Here is a 22,602-nt window from a genome sequence, read left to right as displayed (position 1 = left end):
ACACTCCACTCTACAAAAGAATATGCATTCTTTTCAAGTGTACATGGAACATTCTCCAGGATAGACCATATGTTAGACCATAAAATAAGCCTCGATAAATTTAAAGAGATCGAAATTATACAAAGTATGTTTTCTGATTGCAATGGAATGAAGTTAGAAATCAGTAACAGAAGGAAATTTGAGAAGTTCACAAATATGTGGAAATTAAATAACACACTCCTAAATAAGCAATAAGTCAAAGAAGATATCACAGGGAAACTAGAATATACTTCAAGATGAATGAAAACAAAAACACTACATATCAAAATTTATGCAATGCAGCTAAAGTAGTTCTTCAAGGGAAATTTATGTCTATAAATGCCTATATTAAAAAAGAAGTATCTCAAATCAATTACCTAATCTTACACCTTAAAATTATATAAAAAGAAGCACCAAAAAAATGCAAAACAAGCAGAGGCAAGAAAATAATAAAAATTAGAAGAGAGATAAGTGAAATAGGCAATAGAAAAACAATAACAAGAATAAAAAATGAAAGTTGTTGTTTTGAAAATATCAACAAAACTGACAAACTTTAGCTAGACTGATCAAGAAAAAGAGAAAGACGACTCAATAAATCATAAATGAAAGAGGAGACATTATTATTAACCTTCCAAAAACAAAAAGGATTATATGGAAATACTATGAATGACAAATTAGATGACTTCAATGAAATGGATACATTCCTAGAAAGGAACAAACTACTGAAACTTAATCTAGAAAAAATAGAAAATCTGAATAGAACCACATGCACATACGTGGTCATCTCAATTGATACAGAAAAAAGATTTGACAAAATCTAACACAATTTCATGATAAAAACACTCAACTAACTAGGAACAGAACTGAATATCCTGTACCAGATAAGGGGCATCTACACAACACCACAGCTAACATCAAACTTTGTGGTAAAGGACTGAATGCTTTGCCTCTAAGATCAAGGACAAGAAAAGGATGTCCATTCTATTCACTTCTATCTCCAGAAAAATTAGTCAAGAAAAAACAATAAAAACCATCCAGGTTGAAAAGGAGAAGTACAACTATCGCTATGTGTAGATAACATGATCTTATATATAGAAAATCCTAAGTCCCCTAGAAAAACTATTAGAGCTAATAAATGAGTTGAGCAAAGTTGCAGGATACAATCTCAACATACAAAAATCAATGTCATTTCTATACACTAGCAATAAGCAGTCAAAAATTGAAATTAATAAAAAAATCCATTTATAATATCATCAAAAAGAATAAAATACTTAGACTAAATTTAACCAAAGTACTGTAACTTGTACATGGAAAACTACAAAACATTGTTGAAAGAAATTTGAAAAGACCAAATAAATGGAAAGACATTCCATGACACGGATCAGGAGAGTTAATATTGTTAAGACGGCAATAGTCCCCAAATTGATTTGAAGATTCAATACAATTTCTATCAAAATCCCAGCTGCTTTTCTTTTTTTTACAGAAATTGACAAGCCAAGTCTAAAATTCATGTGGAAATGCAAAGGACCCAGAGTAGCCAAAACAATTTTGAAGAAGAAGAACAAAGTTGGAGGACTTATTCTTTCTGATTTAAAACTTACAACAAAGCTACAGTAATGAAGACAGTATGGTACTGGCATAAGAATAGACATGTAGATCAATAGAATACAATTGAGACAGCTTAGAAATAAACACTTACACTTATAGTTAGTTGATTTTCAATAAAATTACTAAAAATAGTCTTAGCAACAAATGCTGCTGGGACAACTAAATATTCACACAGTAAAGAATAAAGTTGGACCTCCTACCTCATACTATATACAAAAATTAACTCAAATGGATCATAAATAATTTTGTAAGAGCTAAAGTATGAAGCTCTGGGGCCGGCCCCTTGGCTTAGTGGTTAAGTGCACGCACTCCGCTAGTGGCGGCCCGGGGTTCGAATCCCAGGCGTGCACTGAAACACCGCTTGTCTGGCCATGCTGAGGCAGTGTCCCACATACAGTAACCAGAAGGATGTGCAACTATCACATACAACTATCTGCTGGGGCTTTGGGGAGAAAAAGGGGGAAAAAAAAATAGAAGGATTGGCAATAGATGTTAGCTCAGGGCCAGTCTTCCTTAGCAAAAAGAGGAGGATTGGCATGGATGTTAGCTCAGGGCTGATCTTCCTCACACACACACACACAAAAGTATAAAGCTCTTAGAAGTAAACACAGGAGGAAATGTTTCTGACCTTGTTTTATGCAATGGTTTCTTAGATATGACACCAAAAGCACAAGCAACAAGAGAAAAATAGATACATTGAACTTCATCCAAATTTAAAACTGACCTTCAAATGACACCATCAAGAAAATGAAAAGACAACCCACAGAATAGGAGAACATATTTGAAAGTCACGTATGCGATAAGGGGCTTCTATGTAGAACATGTAAATAACACTTACAACTCAACAACAAAAACACAAGTAAAACACCAATAAAAATGGGCAAAGAATTTGAAAACATTTCTCCAAACAAGTGATACAAATGGCTGATAAGAACATGAAAAGATGCTCAACATCATTAGTCATCAGGGAACTGCAAATAGGATACCAATTTGAATCCACTAGGATGGCTAAAATAAAAAAGACAGATAATAACAAGTGTTGACAAGGATGAGGAGAACTGGAACCCTCATTCACTGCTGGTAGGATTGTAAAATGGTTTATCTGCTTTAGAAAACAATTTAACAGCTGCTCAAAATATTAAACAGAGAGCTACCATACGACCTAGAAATCCCACTCCTAAGTATATACCTAGGAGGAATAAAAACGTATATCTACACAAAACCTTATACATAAATGTTCAAAGCAGCATTATTCATAATAGCCACAATGTGGAAACTACCTAAATGTCTATTAACTGTTGAATGAATAAGTAAAATGTGGCATATCCGTATAATAGAATATTATTCATCAAGAGAAAGAAATAAATTACTGATACAGCTGCAACATAGATGAATCTCAAAAATGTTATGCTAAGTGAAAGAAGTTAGTCACAAAAGACTACACACTGTACAATTCCATTTACGTGAAATGTCCATAGTAGGCATTAAGACAAAAAGTAGACAGCAATTGTCATAGGCTAGGAGGAGGGAACATCAGAAATGAAGAAGTGACTGATAATGGGTATGGGATTTATTTTGCGGTGATGAAAATCTTCTAAAATTAGTGATGATGGTTACACAACTGCAAATACACTAAAAACCACTGAATTGTACATATGAAAAGGGTGAATTTTATGGTATATAAATTACATCTCAATAAAGATGTTATAAAAAATAAATGAAAGAATAAACAAAAAAATGCATAAGAGGAGAACTGGAAGCATATGAAGACACCTAGTTTTAAGAGCTAGAAAGCAACAGGTGGAAGAGAGTAACTGACTTATTAGACAGAGGAAGCTCAATCACAAAACAACAACAATAACAAGACCCAGTCCTATTTATAACTCAGAACCATCAAAAGATACAAGAACCCTCAGTAGCAATGAATTCTGCAACTAGACATGAGAGTGGACATGAAAATAATAGGGATTGGATGAGAGCTGTTTGAGAAGCTGTTAGAACATAGATTCTCTTCCACCCAAGCCCACAATATTGAGTGGCTACCCACCTCCACCTCAGCAAAATAATGGAAGTTGATTCACTGAATCTCAGAAAACAGAGGGTCTTTGGGTCTAGTACCCAATGACCTTCTGTTGATGGTATGGCTACCATATTACAGATATGTATACATTGACTATTGAACACCAAAAGTCTAAGCTCTTGACTAGGTTTCCAGATCACTTATTGCTTGACTGTTATTCTAGGCAGCAGATTAGAAGAATATTCTATGAGGACCCTGACCAGTCTAAGAGAAATGATCTAAATATATCAATACAGAGCTTCTTCCCCAAATTGTCTATTCTACATCAACCTACAGGTAAGTTCAAATTCTACAAGCTTCCTCCACGTATTCAGAAATTCTAATGAAATTTTTAAGAACATCTTACACTCTTAATCATAAGCACTTAGTCAAGGATTGCTGGGTATCTAAGGATAACTTCTAACATGAAAGATAGAGATCAAAATAAGCAATTGGAAAGGATCAACCAGGATGAAACAGGAGTTATGCACCGAGAAGAAAACTTCACAAATTCATACATCCCTGCATACACACAAACTAGTATTGATATCGTCAGAGATAAGAGAAAGCGTTGCAACCATGACATAAGACTAGGATGTTATACGAGAAAAAGCATTCTGACAACATAAACCTCGTATAAGGTAAATATATGAAAACATAAATGAATTCTATAGAAGTGCTGGAAGATAAACTGAGAAAGTCTTCCAGAAATTAGAGATAAAAAATAAGCAAATTCAAAACAGGAGAGCAAATTTGAAAAAATTAGAGGACCGGTTCATTAGTGCCAATATGCAAATTATAGAATTTCCAGAAAGAGAAAAAGAGAAACCAGTGTTAAAAAATTATTAGCAAATAATTTAAAACTGAAGGGCATGAGTTTGTGATTGAAATGGACCCTGAACACCCAGTCTAATGGATAGAAATAGGCCCACACTTATCATTATGAAATCTCAGAACACTAGACAATGAGAAAACCCTTAAGCTTCTAAAGAGAGAGAAAAATAAAACAATGTTCACCATGGCTTTAGACGTAACAGTAGAACATTGGAAGCAAGAAGACAATGGAACAAAGCTTTCAGAATTCTGAAGGAAATGAATGTAGAATTTGATGCTGAGCCAACATATCAATCAAGTGTGAGGGCAGGACAAAGACCTTTTAAGATACAGAAGGTCTTAAAAAATTTAGCCCTTTTGCATACTTCTTGGGAAGCTACTAGAGATAGTCCTCCATCAAAGTGAAGATGTCAATCAAGACAGAGAAGTACCAAAAAAAAGGAGATCCAACAAAGATCCAATCCAAGGGAATCTCCAAGTTGATGATGCTAAGAAAGCCTTGAATGACAACTGTGCACCAAGCACTAAGGGCCACCATCTAGTTGATGGGAAAGGCATGCTGAGGGCAGAGCTTTGTTTTCTGATTCTACATCCTTTTTATCTAATGAAATCATTGGAGGATGTTCTCTGAAAAAAAAAGGGAGATCCTAAAGAAAGAAGACATGAGCTCTAGGAGAGAATCTAACCCAAGAAAAAGGCGAAGCAAAATCCCCAAGGATGACTGCTTGATAGCAGGCTTAGAAATCATCCCATCTAGAGAAAAACAGAATAAAAATTACCGTAAGTGTAGATACCAAGTGTAAATTGAAATTATTAGATCTGCTAGTTTACCTGATGTAAAAATTTACTTGGTGAAAAAATATATTGAGAAGGTATTGGAAAGTGTAGAATGAATTGGCAATATGCACAAAGGAAAATAAACAAAAAGAAAAAAAAATGCTTTGCCAGAAATATCTTGGTTCATATCTTTTATTCAGTATCTCCACATAAACTTCCAGTTTCCCTGATGAAATCCCCAGCTGATATAATATTTAATATTAATATTTGAAAATGGTAGTCTGACAGACATAAAAAGTCTTTTATTCCTCTAAATTCAAAGCTCTTTTTCCATATCAAGTCAGATCAACAGAAATCTATGATACTGGGTCACATTATCTTTGCAAAGTGCCATCTAAGTGGCCTTGGTTTCATTTAAGCCTTTGGGCTTTGGTCATCATGTCTGTCTGTCTATCTCTCTCAGTTGTCTTGTATCATTGCACTATGCAGACATTTAGGGAGGGGCTTGATTTTGCCCTCTTTTTATCATGGGCAGAAATACAGCTTCTGAGAGATCTTTGTTGATCTCATTCACCCATTGAACAAATACTTTTTGAGCTTCTAATAGATGTCAGGTCCCCTAGTTGGTTAGCAGGGTATGCATGTCAGGGTCTTTGGACTGCTAGGAAATCAAAATTTGTTTACTTTACAGTTAACAAAGAGCAAATACTGGTTTTTAAAATAGTCTTATTTCTCAGGAGGTGAGAATTTATATTATTAATATAATCTATTAATATAATAGGAACAGTAATGATAAAAATAGAAATTTGAAACTCCCTGTAGACCAACTCTACTCATTTTTAAAAGAAAGTCATTTAATGAAAATACAATATCTACAAGTTCATGTCATGTTATAGTTCAGAAAATAAATTTTAAATCCTATTGGTTAATGCATCAGACCCTGATCAAGGTTAAACCTGTGCAATTGCCATGCAGGTGGGCAAATTGCACATGCTGAAGGAAATAGACCATGTCAGATATCATCATTGAAGTCTGTGTGGGCACCAGAGCAGACGAGAGTTGGCAGCAGAAGAAACCAATCAAAATCTCAGCTGCTCTGGCTCTGAGCCCCTCTCTAACCTCTCTTCCCAGGAAGAACCAGCCTCACCTCTGGCTTCAACTTTCCCAAGGAAGGCTAGGAGGCAGAAATGCCAACTCTCTTTCCAAGGCAAGAACAGCCAGAATAAGATAGTTAAGGAAGGAAGAACCCTAATGTTTAAAGCTTCTTCTAGCTCCAGTTCCCTTTTCATGGGGATACCATATTTGCTTAATCTTTTCTAGAGCCTCATGCTTATCATACAGGATGATGTTTGCTACACAAAACAAGAACTGGGACCTTCCTTCTAACAGATCCTGGAAAAGGAGATGGAAATCTATAATTTTCCCTTTGTTCTCTCCCAAGCCGTTATCTTCACATTACTTTCATACTACCTGGGACTTGTGGCAAAACACCAACTCCTTAATTAATGGCCTCGTTTCTTGATGCAATATTCACCTTGAATATTGGATCAATACTAGCGCTTGCCCAGGCATTAAAGGGACCTAGAAAGTGGGAGGAAACTGGTGGGGCTGAGCTGGGGCAAGAACAGGGGATAAAATGTGAGATAAAGAGCATCTGAAGTGCATCCACTTCACCTCCCCTTCCTTACTCTGGAGGCTTCTATCAACCGCCTTGGCCACGCTCTTGCTCTTTTTCATACTCACAACTCCAGGCTCAGAAAGTCCTGTGAGAGACTGATTTTCTAATCCCCTTCCAAAACAACCTCTCAGGTTAAAACATAATAAAGGATTCTTGGTTTTATATTTGACATACACTATCCTCTGAAAAAACTCTGAAACACATCTCTTGTTAAACAAAAAAATTAATTTTTATGAGGGGATTATACTTTTATAATTTTTATAACAGTTCTGTGGGGGCTTGAATTATCATCATCATCATTATCATCATCATCATCATCATTATTATTACTGTCTGAATTTAAATAAACTAAGTCCCTAGTTAAATCATAAAGTGGTTTGTTCCCTCTTTTGGTGTGGATCATTTCAACCATACTAACATACTTTGATTTTAATATTTTCTTAGAAATACAGCAGTATTTTCTCTGTTGAACTATAAATCTAGTTCTACCTACATTTTTACATTAGAGTGGTATCTAGACTATTCTAACAGGCAAACATTAAATTTTTTGCCAGGGAGATAGAGGAATGTTTTAGCAAGAATAAAAGCTTTGGGATCAGACAGATCTGTGAGTCCTAGCTCAGTCGCTCACTAGTTGGCTTAGCTTGATCCAATTATTTATCCTCTCTGAGCCTCAGTTTCCTCATCTGTAAAATGGGAGTAAAATCTACTTCCTCCCATGGTTGTTTTGAGGATGAATTAAAAATTTAAAGTGCTTTGTGTAATCCCTGGCACACAGAATACTCAATAAGATTTGTTCCCATTCCTTAAACCCATTTATCATGCTGATTCCTCTGGAGATGTGATGCCAGCCCCTAGCTGAGAGACGACTACAAGGATGTATGCAAAGAATCCTCAAAAGAAGTAACGATTTAGTTAGGGACATATGTTTTGCACCAGCTAATTATAATTCAAGGCAAACTGTGTTGAGGCCCACGGTAAAGGCATATATCTAAATTTACGGGAGCACTGAAGAAAATGTATCCCCAGGGAATAGGGTTCTTGGAGGAGATGACAGAAGAAGTAATAACTGAATTGAGACTTTGAACGATGGATGGCTTTTGGCATGTGGAAAAGGAGATTGGAAGTGGATTCCATGGAAAGGGAGCAATGTAATTACGGAGACATAAAAGCACGAATGCTGGGGGACACTAAGTAACCAAATATATGCAGAGTTTAGGCTATGAGAGAGGAAGTGAGACTGTCAGGATGGACTAAGGCCAGAATGGAAAAGACCCGGAATTCAATCCTAAGGAGATTCACATTTATATATAGACAATTAAGAGAAACGAAGTTTTTAAAAAAATATTATGAATGAACACTACAGCACCCTTATGGAAGTAAAAGCTCTCAAACAAGGATAGGGTGTTATATCTATAGAGCTTAGCATCAGGCAACTGCCCTTTTCATTCAGTAATGGATAATACCAGGCTTCACACTATTGGAACATACTCAGTCAATTAAGAAAAGTACTGATTGCCGGCTGCAAAATATCTCCATGGTGCCAAAATGTCTGTGGAGTGGGTGGGGAGGGGGAAGGGAAGGTGTGATAATTAAAAGAATTGTTACTTGCGATGTCACAGGAGCCAACGTGTTAACTCTGCATGCTGGGAAGCTAGAGTGCTCCCAGCTGCCACGGGGAGGGAGGATGTGGTTTGATCCCTGGCACCACTCGTTGGGACAAGATGAATCACAAATGTGTTAATAGTGAGGTTCCATGTCATAATGTGCCAGATGGAGGTGGTTACATCTCTGATTGATTGCCTCCTGGCCAAGACAGGGGTTTTCCAGAAGGCGAACGTCTCCAAATTGGCATTGGAGCTCTAGGGATCGGCAGGTCTTTATTTTGGTCAACATGGGCCTGACATTCTCGACTTTATGAAGTGTGGCTACCCCCAAGACAGGGGCAGCCAGAAACAGTATGTGGATGAGGAAAGATGTGATGAGGGTGTGATATATGGAAGAAATAGTTTTGCACTGGGCAGAGGTCCTCTGGCTAAGTGTGCCTGCTAATGAATCTCTGGACGTACCAGAAATAAGGAGATGGGGTAGGGGTGGGGAGATGCAGTAGACTCCCTGCTTGTGAGTGAATTAAATAACTAAAGAGAGAAAAAGAAAGGAAAAGAAGAGAAAGAACAGGAAGGAAATGCTTCCCAGCCTCAGACACCAAATCCCCACAGCAGATGAGTCTGGGTGCCAGGCTGAGGCCACCGGGCAGAACTACAGAGCAGAGCACTACGGGGTGACCTTCCCACCCGCCCCCTTCCACTCACCTCGACCGTAACCACCCAGCCCTTTGTTGTTGTTGTTTTTTTCCCCCAGTGCAAGCTTCCAACTATAAACAGCCAACTACAAGGGCAATAACTGTGGCATCCTACTGGGAACTAACGCAGCCTCTCGTGCAGGCACTGGGTCCTAATACAGGACAGTGAATAAAGCTTCATTACAGAACAATGGAGTTAGCTGCCAGAGCCTACAGATTTGAATAAACAACAAATAAGCAACATCTGCTCCAGCATATGTGTATGGTAAAAAAAAAAATCACAAAATAAAAGAATTTGTAAATGCCAAAAGCAACACTAAACTGCCAGTGCTACTGTAGAGTGAATTTTTAATTGCACATGCAAAGAGGCAGGCTGTGGGTATTAGTCTCACATATGTCTTGTTGCTGCCAACCTGGGAGTATAGATGAATTTAATTAAATAAGGATTATCCCTTCTCCCCAGTACAATTACTTATTTATAACAATGATAAAATTGCCTAATAAAAAAATTGTAATATTTCAAAAACAAGCCTAGAAAACACCCTGCTTTCTGTGTAAGTCGTTCAGGGCTGTTTGAGTTTGAGTGTGTCTTTTAAAATTAAGTCTTTGCCTACTGCCAAGGAAGAAAAAAACAAACAACAACCCTTATCATAAAGCCTGCTGCAGTTAAACAGCCAGAGACTGCATTATGGAGAAACAGAAAGCAGACGCACAGCAGCCTGGGGATCGGCGTTCATGGGGTGTGCAGAAAATTAAGCAATTGGACTCAAATGGAGGCCAGGTGACCGAGCCAAGGGACAGTGCCACCGAGACTTGTGCTCGCCAGTATCCTGGTCCTAATCTGTCCTGTGAACAGGCAGTCACTGGCGATCAGTTCCCTTCAATATGGTCATGCCTGTTCCCCGTGTGCTAATTCCCTGAAAACAAATAGGAGGTTACTACAGAAATAAGTATCTTCTGAGTCTCATGATCTATGTGTGTTTCATCTTGGAGCAATTTTGTTATTTTAGTAGCTTTTCTGCACTAGATTTAAGGCAAGCGCTAAGAGCTTATGACCAGGGGCACTCTCTCAAGGTCAATTCAGAAGGCAACCAGAAACAAAAGGCGGTTAGGGACTCTGATGTGTGTGGCTGTGGGCATTCAAACACTCTCTCTACCTCAGTTTCCTCATCTGTGCAATGGGAATGAGAGAACTCAGGATTCAATGAATTAATTCATGTCAAGTGCCTGGAACAACGCCTGGCACAGAGTAAGCACTCAATAAGTGTTGCCAAGAATTTAAAGGGATGCTTTAGCAAGGCATTCAAATCTGTACTTGGCTCTTGGATGTTAGCAGATTTTGATTCATCTTTTCCTTATTCTTCATGACACTTATCACAATCGTAATTCAATAATTAATTGGTTTCTCCTGGTACCTACAAGCTCCATGAGACTAGGTTCTGTTTTGCTTCCATTTGTAGCCCCAGCACCTAGAACAGGTTCTTATATGCATAAGTGCTCATTAAATATTCATTGAATGAATGAATTCAATATGAAAGGAGGATTAGATTTGAATTCAAAAGATCCTGGCTTGAATTTTGGTCCTTCCCTTTGCCAGCTATGTAAACTTAGGCAAGTTATTTAGTTTGCTGATGTCTTATCTTTAAAGAGGAAAGAATAGTGTGATGATTACAGTAAGTAATGTAATTAAAACTTCTCAGGACACTGCAAATCTGTGTATCCATGTAAATTGTTAATTAACAATGAACTGCTCCCTAATAATAATTGTAACTGATTTGTGTATAAAGTTAAACAACAGATTGCGTGTATATTCAGGTAAACCAGCTTTCTGAGAGATATAGCTGGAATGCATGCAAAATGGAAATAAATTGTCTACATTACTGAGGACTAAATGCAACATGCGAAAATAAAGGACCAATTCATAGATTTGAAAGAAGTATGCAAATTGGATACATTCCTAATTTATAAATATTGAAATCCATGCCAGTAAAATCATTAAAAATACCATGTGCTAATTTTAAGACAGTCATTATACTCTGCCCATCATGCACTGTTGCAATATTAAATTACCATTGGTGAATTAGAGTGGAAACAATTCTAGATAAGACAAGAGAAGCCCAGAAGGTGACATGACCAGTGTGGGGAGGCAACAAGTATGTATGGGGTTCCCTGATGGGTCAGGAACTGTGCCAGGAACTGTGCATACTGGGTAAATAAAGCAAGATTCCTACCCTCAAATGGAACACAATTTAGCATAAGAGACCAAATAGTTTCTGGAGACCAGTTTCTCCAGATGAGTCCTGTATAGGTGTCATTTACCAAAGGTAGCAATAGCTTAAGGGAAGAGGTTACAGGTAGAGAAAATGAAGATGAAGAGGAGCAGGGACTATGGAATTTGTTGCTTTAAGAAAGGAGAATGGGTCATTTGTGGTGTTCTTCTAAATTGGTATACCTGCTTCTTTGAAATAACACTGAAAGGTGAGAGAGAGAGAGAGAGAGAGAGAGAGAGAGAGAAATTGAAAGAGAATAAACAGAATTTAGTTTAGTGGTAACTGATGAGGAAGAAGACCAACCAGGAGACAAGATGTAAAATGTACATCTTCAAAGTTCTCTTTTCCAAATCTGCTTTGGAGCAAAAATCCTCTTAGGAAAACCTTAATAATTTAGCTCTCATTACATCCCCCAAATATACCAGATTGTAAAAATTAACCTTTAGTATTACCTTTGTTGAACGACTATTCTGTGTGGACAAATTAGAAAATACAGATAAACAAAAGAAGGAAACTCCAGGTATAATTCTGTCATCTAGAGATTGCCACTGTTGACACTTGTGATCTCTCTCTCTTTCTCTCCATCTCAATTGATTGATCGATCTGTTTTGTTTTTTGTGGGAAGGATAAGGGTTAGAAACTTGTTTTAAAAATTTTAATTTATACAATATAAAAAGAAAGAAGAGAGAAAAATATTACCTGAAACTTGTCACCATGAGATGGTCATCACCATTACATAAATTAACTGTCATTTATCTCATATGAAATTTTTATGCATATTATATAGATTATATATGTAATTTTATATAAGCAAATTGAGATATTTTTCTGTAGGAACATACAGTTTATTTTGTGACTTGTTTTTATCTCTTAACGGTAAGTCTTTAATCACTGTGGCAGGAAATACTAGTTGTGTTCTCGTTTTTAATGACCACATGATATTTCATTTTGTGTATTATTATTTATTTAAACAATCTTTTATATTGGATATTTGAGGTGGTTCTAATTTTTCATACCTCTGTTATAATTGCCTTATGATAACTTTCTAGAGGGTATATACAGGTCGGAAGGTGAACACAGTTGCAAGGTTTCTGATATATATTGGTATATATTGCCTTCCAGAAAGCAACGTTGTATTCTTGCCAACATTAGAGTCTACATCTCTTAAACTCCATCAATTTAATAACTCACTTGTCTATTTTAGTGAAACTTGAATTTATATTTCATAGATTACTACTGAGGTTGAAAATTGTGTCATTTACATTATCTTGTTTAGTAAAATTCCTACTGACAACCTTTGTCTTTTGTTAAATTTTCTCGAATTGGGAAATATTTCAAACATGTAGAAATTATAGAAAATAGCAGAAGAAATATCTATTCCTCGTAACCACCTACTAGTTCTATTAATATTTAACACTTTTCCATCATTACTCAGATTTTTTAAGATAGGAAACATTACAGATACAGTAGAAGCCCTGGGTTTATCCCGTCCTGATCCCATTGCCTCCCTCCTCACCTTCCTCCACACCTCCCAGAGTTAACCAGGATCCTGAACTTGGGATTTATATTTTTTCCTGCATATTTTTGTGCTTTTACTTTGTATTATTAGTGCATTATTAATATATAACAAATGTTGCTAATGTTACTATATTTTATATATTGTACGTACGCAACCGTGATTTATTTACCCCCACCTTATATTTGTGATATTTTTCCATGTGGATAAATGAAATTATCTGTTTACTATCACTGCTGTATGTTATTCTGCTCTGTGACCGTGCTACAATATCTTTAACCTATTTCTTATTGACTTGATTGCCCTTAGGTTGTTTAAGTTTTTCACTATTTCAGTGTTGCAAAAAATACTCATATACCTCCATTCTTCTCAATATATGTGAGGATTTCTCTAGGGCATATACTACAAATGGAACGGTCGAGTCAAAGAGTCTGTTCATCTTTAACTTTACTAGATTTTGCCAAACTGCTTTGCAAAATGGTTGTACCAATTTATAATTTCACCAGCAGCATAAGAGTTCTCCTCTCTCTCCACAGGCTCACGAATACTTGGTAGAATCAAATTTTAAAAATTGTGCCACTCATTTGGGCCTAAAATTGTGTTGAATCATGTAAATTTATCTGTTTCTCATTATAATGAGTAAAGCATTTTTTCTTCTTTATTGGACAATTTTTCTGTGAATTGTAAATTTATATGTTTTGGCCATTTTTGTTTACTCATTTGCCTTTTTTGATTGACTTTTAGAAATTATCTATTAATTCTGGAAATGAATATTTGTTGTATATAAATTGCAAATACCTTCTCCTACTTTGTGACTGGTCTTTGAACTTTTTTTATGCTGTGTTTGTTGAACCAATATGAATAATTTTAATGAAGTAATATTACCATTGCTTCTCTTTATAGTGTGTGCGTTTTGGGTGTCCTGTTTAAGGAATTGTTTTTTATTCTGAGGTCATAAGTTTACCCTTTTGTGTTTTCTTCTGCAAATAACAATGCTTTGCTTTTCACATTTAGACCTTTGTTCTACTTGGAATTTATCTTTGTGTGTGGGACAAGCCATGGACTTAACTTTCTATCTTTTCCATATGGATGACCAATTCACTGTATCAATCATGTTCATCCGTTCTCCACTGATTTTGAAATACTCCTTCTGACTTATCATTCCCATATATGTGAGGGTCTGTTTCTGACCTCTCTATGTCACTGGTCCATTAGCCTTTTTTTTTTGCCAATGGCAGAGAGCCTTAATAATAAGTCTCTTGATTTCTAGTAGAGCAAGTTCCTCCTCCATGATTTCCATAAGTGCCTTAGCTTTTCTTGGTCCTTAAGTTAGCATTTTCTGTAGTTTTCTTTAGGATGGAGGACTCAGTCCCCAAGTCCCAAATTTGGTGTTTTGTTTTGTTGTTTGGAGGAAGAAAGTGTTGCTTATATTTTTATTATTGAATTAAAATATTATTGCATTTATATCTATGAGAAGTGGCCTATACATTCTGTGTGTGTGTGTGTGTGTGTGTATGTCTATGTGTATAAGAAATCTTGTTAAAGAATCTTTGCATTTACAAATTGTTAGATATTTTAATATATATTCCAAGAATACTGGCAAAGAATACTTACTTCAATATTTTCTAATAAGTGCATGTTATCACTTATAATGTTACTATATTTTCTATCATCTTTTATTATTTCATGCTTGACCTGTAAAAGATGAAAGGAATACTAAAATCTCCCAAGGTAAGGGGAGATGTTGGTCAAAGAGTACAAAGTTGCAGTTATGTAGGATGAGTGAGTCTAGAGATCTAAGGTACAGCGTGATGCCTATGGAATACTGGAAATTTGCTAAGAGAAATTTCAAGCTCCCTTATCACACACACACAAAAAGGTAACTATGTCAAGAGATGGTATGTTAATTAGCTTGACTATAGTAATTATTTCACTGTGTGTGTACATCAAATCATCATGTTGTACACCTTAAATTTGCTTCTCCAAATCCACTCTCCTTTCTTCTCCACCCTGCTCTATGTGTGTCCCACATGGACTGTATTCACGAGCTTCCTTGATGTCTGGCTTCAGCTTGGGTTTGGCCAACGGAGATTGGAGTATAGGAAGACAGGGCATTTAGAGTATTTATTTTCCTACCTGTCTCCCAGCTGGGTCATCCACAGCTTGGCCACTTACTTCTGCAGAAATCCATAGCTGTCTACACAGCTATTCACTGCAGATTCCAGTCACTGTTCCCTCCCTTGCCCTGACAGTCCTAAAAGTGGTAATGTCTCCCTAACGTTTCTGGACCTAGGGTTTGACACCATTCTTTGCTGGTTTTGCTGAAGATTGCTCATACTTTTGTGGAAACCACTCCTCAGTCACCCAGGTTGGGTGCCATCTGTTTTCTTTTTGGAGGAGAGTCCCTGTCCTTTCCTTCACCTTTTCTTCAGACTTGCCATCTACCACTTCTCAACAGATATATTTCTGCCTTCCAAATATATATCAATATAATAAAATATTACCAATTTTTTATGTGACCACAATTAAGACTCCCTATTTGTCTATTTGTTGATTCTCAAAGCTGAAAACCAATCAACAGCATTTGCATTGTTATGGCTACGTAAACATGATTCACTGCAGGGTCAATAGTTTGGTCAGATGGCATTTCCTTTTCCTTATGTCCATTGTCATCAAACAGTATTAGATATCATCAATTTTAAGACTCCCACTATTCATGTACCACTACAGAAGAAAAAAAACCTCTGCCAATTAAACCATGACGTGCCATCAATTGTAAGATATATTTTGATTTCAGGGAAAAATTTTTCATCTTACAATTGATGAAATACACTGATCAACTCTTGTCTTGCCCTCTTGACCTGCTCTGGAGCAGTTCTCGACCTGAAGTCACAATCCATTCTACAGCCTGCATTATTGTTCTTATGCATGAACCACGTGTCTTCCAGCCGCAGGGGAGTTGTTTCAAAGTTGCATGGTGCAGTATTTAAGAGTGCAGACTCTGGTGCTAGATGGCCTGAATTTGAAACTTGGAACCACTTTTTACTATCTGTGAGACTATGGAAAGTTATTTACCCTCTTTGTGCTTCAGTTTCCTCATCTAATAAATAGGGATAATATAAGTGCCTATCTCAAAGGTTTATTTTGAAGATTAAATAATATAATGCAGGTGAAACACTTAGAACAGTGCCTGTCACACTGTGACTATGTTTGTTAAATTTAGTGAAGTTGCTCTGTGAGTGGTCTCCTTAAAGACCTCTTACTGCTTACTTAAAAGTTAGCATCCTCCATCCTCCTCCAAATGATGGAATGGGAACCCAGCAGATCGTTAGTGTTTGCCAATGAAATACCTTCATCAATCTTTTCTCTCTCTCTGCAACTTGTCCCCTCTTTATATACATGGTGGGCTTAAAGGTTCAGGAGTTGTGGAACTGGTTCCTACAATTTCCTTGGAAAAGTTGCATATATAGATTTGTCACACATTGACTTTGTATCTGATATCTATCTTTCTTAGAACCTCAGTCAAAACTAAGATGAGTCCAACTATAACCACCTGTTACATCTATGTGATATTCCTTGGATCTGTCTTCTTTGACATTTTGTTTATTATGCTCATTTCTTTTTCCACTCAATTCTTAAATAATTTCTCACACGTCTCCTACTTTTATAATTCAGTTATTTTCTTGCAGTATTAAATCTGTCACTTACTGTCTTCATTGTATTTTTGGACTTGTATTTTAACTTTTCCATTAGTATTTTGCTATACCTTTGTAATTTTTTAGTGGTTGCTTTATATCTTTAAATTTTCAGTCTACTTATATTTCATATTGTACCACTTCACGTAAAATGTAGAAACCTTGCAGCTGTATTGGTCCATTTACCAACCTCCCCATCCTCTGTGCTATAATTGTCACATGTATTACACTGACATATGGTATAAACACCACAATTCACTGTCCATCTTTTGTGTGTGTGTGTGTGTGAGGAAGATCAGACCTGAGCTAACATCCAATGCCAATCCTCCTCTTTTTTCCTGAGGAAGATTGGGCCTGGGCTAACATCCGTGGCCATCTTCCTCTATTCTATATGAGATGCCACCACAGCATGGCTTGACAAGCGGTGCATTGGTGCATGCCTGGGATCCGAACCTGCGAACCCCGGGCCACCAAAGCGGGACATGCACACTTAACCACTACGCCACTGGGCCAGCCCCGACTGTCCATCTTTAGTCTGAAGAACTTCCTTTAGCATTGCTTGCAGTGAAGGTATGCTGACAATGTTATCTGAGTTTTCTTTTATCTGAAAATGTCTTTACTTTATCTTCGTTCTTGAAGGATACTTTTGCTGCATATGGTTCACAGTTACTGTCTTCTGATCTCCATTGTTTCTAACGAGAAATCTTTAGTCACCCAAATCTTTATTCCCTGGCATGCAATATGTAATTTTTCTGTACCTGCTTTAAATATTTTCTTTATCTTTGATTTTTATCAGTTTGACCATTGCACAGTATAAGTGTGGTTTTCAGTGTATTTATCCTACTTGGGAATTGCTGAACTTCTTGAATCTGAAAATGTAAATCTTTTAACAAATTTGGGAAATTTTCTACCATTATTTCTTCAAAAATTTTTTCTGCTAATTCTCTATATCCTTTCCTTCTCTGACTGCAATTAGTGTATATTTGACCTTTTGATATTATCCCACAGGTTCTTGAGACTCGGATAACTTTTTTCATATAATTTTTAATGTCTTTTTTTCCCCCTGTTCTTCAGATAGTGAGATAATTTCTACTGATATATATTAAAATTCACCAAGGCTTTATTTTCTCATATTCTATATGTTCTTAAGCCCATACAATAAATTTTGTATTTTAGAAACTATAGTTTCATTTATAGAATTTCCACTTCATTCTTTATTATAATTTCTATTTTGCTTTTGAGATTTTCTGTTATTCCATTCATTGTGAGCATATTTTCCTTTACATCCTTCAGCATGATTATAATCCTCTTAAAATACTTATCTGCTCATTTCACCATCTGGGTTTTCTTCTGGTGTGTCTCTATTAATTGCCTTTTTTCCTGGATATAGGTTATATTTTCTTGTTTCTTCACATGTCTAGTAATTTTTTATTGTACCTGGACATTGTGAATGGTATGTTGTTCCAACAGGCAGGAAAACTGGCTGCAATCAAACTCCAATTGGAAACATCAGTTCATTTCTTTTAGCCTTAGCTGAGATTCTTGAAGTCTTCCCCATGCATGATTAGTCCAAGAATTGGCTAGAGATTTGGGTAGATTTCATACTCAGACTTTGAGGATTTTCCTGTCTGGCTCTCTTTCTGAGATTTCTCTGCTCACTTTCCAGCTGTTGTTATTGTGCCAGACTATCTTCTGATTTTTATACCTAGTAAGACTGCTAATTTCTATAAAATTTTTAGTATGGTATCAATTAGAGCCTGCCCTCTGGCTAAAAGACTTAAAAAACAGGAAACTCATCCAGTGCCATTTTTCCAAGTGTTGAAGGCTTCTCCACTATCTACCTGCTTTTGGTCACTCTCCAGTGCCTTTAGGTAGGAGTTTTTAAAATATTTTTTCCAGAATTTATAGTTATCTGTGAAAAGGTTGGCCTGTTAGGGATTACTCTGCTATTATAAGAAACAGAATGAAACATTGTGTATTTTATCTGAAAGGAATGTTTACTGATGGAGATTCATCTCTTACATAGATGCAATGGCTTCATATATCTCATTGAGAATATTCATTTCTGAGGATTTCTAATGGTTCTTTGTAGTCATTCTTTTACTGGTAGGCATTTCTTCTGAATAGCCTCTGATTGTGAACTGCTAGATCTTGTTGTGGTAATTTTGCTGTGTTTGTTGATTTTATAAGGTGACAAGAAAGGTGTGTCTTGTCCAATTTGAGAGTTAAGTGAGATTCTTTTGGAAATTATGACCTTAACATGTTCGTACAGTTCTGCAGTGGACTTGTCTCCTTAATCCCTAAGTGATCTCTTCCTATAGAATTGTTTGCAACTTCACCCACCATATATCCCAAACAAATTCCTCAAGGCTTCTGAAATACAGATGGTTGGCTCCCCCCACTCCTTTTTAAAAGGCACTGTTATATATTTCCTCCTCATATTTATATCCTTTTGTCATTTCAGTGATAATATTTCAGGGGTGAAGGGAGGATGGTATATTTGTGGCCTTGGGTCCCCATCTTTTCTAAGAAGTAGTTTTGATCAAATTCATTTAAAAAAATTCTAAATACTCTTCTTATGCTAATATTCAAAGTATTGTGCATGAGTAGATAAAAATATAGTCTTTAAAATGTCTTTTAACTAAGTTTTAAAGGTATTTGAAGAGTGCATCACATGCTTTCATCTATTTGTGTGTATACATGTGGCTTGAAGTCATAAGTTGTCACTATCTCTCATGGTTCTCTGGGTTGACTCAGCTCAGCCGTATGGTTGTCGCTTGGATATTTTTGTGCAGTTGTAGTCAAAGGGCATCTGGGCTGGAGTCATCTGAAAGTTTGACTGGACTGGACATCTAAAATGGCTTATTCACATGGGAGTTCATTCAAGACTGTCTGCCAGAGTGCCTACATTGGCATCTCCATGTGGTTTGGGCTTTTCACAACATGAGGGCTGAGTTTCCATAGGGAATGTTCCAAGAGCAGGTATCTCAAGAGCCAGGAAGCAGCCAGGTGAGTTAAGGGCCATGCTCTGGAAGTAGCACAGCATCATTTTTACCATATCCTATTGGTCAAAACAGTGCATGTTCCTTCATCTTTTGAATGAAGTCATCTTTTGAACTTTGAGTCAAAAATTCATTCATGAATATATATGAATATATATTCATTTATATATATAATTCATTCATATATATATCAAAGTAATAATTTTTCCCTTTCTCTATTAATTGAACTAGTTTTACTTATATTTTTCTCAGTCCTATTTTTTCTTTGTTTACCAATACTGTTTTTGAAAGTAATAAAATCACATTTTCTTTACTATAATTTAGATTTTTCTCCATTAAGCTAAACTTCAACCATCTTACTTTGCTCTCTGAATTTAAGACTAAACGTAGATTAGTGCTTTCGCTAACTTCTCAAATCATTTTTTGGAATGATTGGGATTACTTACATGATATAGCAGACCTCTTAATTGAATGTCAAGGAAGGCAGTTCCTATTGGCAAGGGGACCTCCAGCTTCATTGAGAAGCATTCAATTAGATGGAAAACAGATGCTTATTTTTGTCTTATAAACCTCAATGCAGGTTATGTGGTAATTACTTCGAAGAGCAGGATAACAATTTATGTAATCAGCAGGACCTATAATTACTAATGCATAATTTCTAAACAGCATTTAGCAAAATGAGGCCCATACATACACTTCGTAATGAAAAAGATGTGTTTGACACCACACTAAATTAAATTAAAAATTTGCATATTTTCTTCCAGGAAATACACTAGCTTCATCTGCTTTCTTTTGCTTCACTAATCCCTGTCTACTTTTAGCTCTGTTATAGGATCATGGAAATGCTGAATCACAATGATGGCTGAATGGGCACATAAGAACCAGGAGTAGAGAAAGACTTCCTTCTCTGTTGTCTGGGATAATATAACATCATCCTAAGAGATGATTTGCTGTTATATCTAGGCAACTTGTTTCCACTGAGAGTTTAATATGAAGGACATACAATCACTTAATTTAGAATATGTGCTGGCAGAGAACTTAAAAATTATTTGCACTTATCTCTTTATTACATATGGGAAAACTGAGGCCCAATAAAATGGTATGACTTGTGCAACACCAAACAGTTGGCAGTAGGAGTCAGACAGTATTCACCCATTTAGTCCCAGTCCTATGTGAAATCCATTCCACTATCCTGGTCAGATCATATAGAGTTAATTTTAGACAAATCACATACTACATTAGCCCCAGAGATGGTCAACATTTCTGTAGTAAGTATTTTGAAATTTACATGTACTTCGCTAGTAGGTTTTTAATAGTAGTAGGTAGAAACAGTAGTAGTAGTAGATAGTAGTAGTAGTATATGGCATCTCTTGAAGATAACTTAAGGTCTACATATCAAGAAAGTTGAGTATCAGTTATTTACATTCTATTTCTCGAAGACCATTGATGAATTTGCACATCTTGATGAATTCTTACCTACAGTTCCTGAAGTCATGTCAAGAGGATTACCAGTCTCTTCTTCAAAGCTCTGGACCTGAGACACCAAAATACACCAATCTCATTAAAAATGTTTTCATAATAAATTCACTTCATTTATTTAATCAACATATCGTAAGTGCCTCCTGGCCACTGCTAAGAGGACTAAACATGATTTCTGAACTCAAATAGCTTACAATGTGCTGTAGGCAGGTGACATGTACAAGGCACTCATGATAAAGATTCAAAGAACTACAGGAGTTGAGGAGAAGGGAAGGGAAAGATCACCTCTGGGTGGGAGGAATAGTGGTCTTGCCTGGAAGATGTAGCATTTGAACTAAACTTAAATAATAATATTATTGTTATTCTAGATTTTTTTTTCCTCCTAAGGAGGTTTAAATATATTTGGAGAAAGCAAGTCATTTCCTATATTTAATTTTAGCTCTCTAAGGAATTCATTTAGAACTTGGTAAATTTATGGAGAGCTATTCAGAAAATTCATAACTCAGTTGCTATATAAACCTTAGCTCAAAGAAAATTTGATTTCTCAATTGATAGAGCAGAATTTATTTTTAAAATTCTTTTAAGAAATTAATAAATATTACTCTATTAATGAGAATAATTAAAAACTATTGTTAAAACAAAACAAAAATGTTTCTTTAAAAATAATAACATAGCTTACTATAGAAATTTGGTAAATATAAAAAGTTAAAGAAGGTAAGAAAACAGTTCCTGTTGATATTTTGGAGTGTGTCTCTGCAGGTTTTCTTTTTAATACATTTATTCTGGATATAGGTAAGCCATCAAATTTTTTCACTCAAAATTTGGAGGGGGAGCTTTCTTCCCATATGATTAATTTCTTTGAAAACAGCATCTTTAATGATTGCACAATAGGCCATATTTTGAAGGTACATTAATTTACTCAAGAATTCTCCCAATATTGTAATGTTTTCTAAATTTTGCAAATAGAAACAATGCTGAGATGTGTATCCTTGTACATAAATCTATTTCTACATATCATATTATATATTTGAGACTGATGTCTGAATATTGAAAGCCGAATCAAAGGACATAAACATTGTGGTACATCTGGCCAAAAATGACCTTTAAGCAAGGAACAAACAGAGGACCATGAGGATATAGCTCAATAATCTAAGTATTTATTCCCTCTTTTTAATCCTTCATCTTTTTTCTTCAAAGAAGTTACTTTATACTTATAATTAGACATACTTCTTAACGTTATTTTTATTGGTTTTGTAACTCAATTCAAACCAGTGTGTGTTATATAAATTTTCAAGTATAAGAAGAAAATTCTTTTGCTATGACCACTATCACCGAGAAAAATCTACTTAGTACAATGTAAAGTA

At 35.9% G+C, this 22,602-nt stretch overlaps 1 protein-coding gene across 1 annotated transcript in view; it reads right to left on the bottom strand.

The window, feature by feature from the left end:
* The window catches only part of ITPRID1 (ITPR interacting domain containing 1), a 76,719-nt gene that overhangs the window by 32,563 nt on the left and 21,554 nt on the right, over positions 1 to 22,602 (bottom strand). Inside the window, exon 8 of the mRNA XM_004418853.3 lies at positions 21,236 to 21,293. Coding sequence (XP_004418910.1) covers positions 21,236 to 21,293 — 58 coding nt within the window. The remainder of the gene's footprint in view (positions 1 to 21,235; positions 21,294 to 22,602) is intronic.

The sequence above is a fragment of the Ceratotherium simum genome, chromosome 1, assembly GCF_057802395.1.
Source record: "Ceratotherium simum simum isolate JZ-2026a chromosome 1, ASM5780239v1, whole genome shotgun sequence".
In the NCBI taxonomy this organism is placed as follows: domain Eukaryota; kingdom Metazoa; phylum Chordata; class Mammalia; order Perissodactyla; family Rhinocerotidae; genus Ceratotherium; species Ceratotherium simum.
The sequence above is the reverse complement of the archived record's forward strand: the minus strand, read 5'-3'. Positions and strand labels throughout refer to the sequence as shown.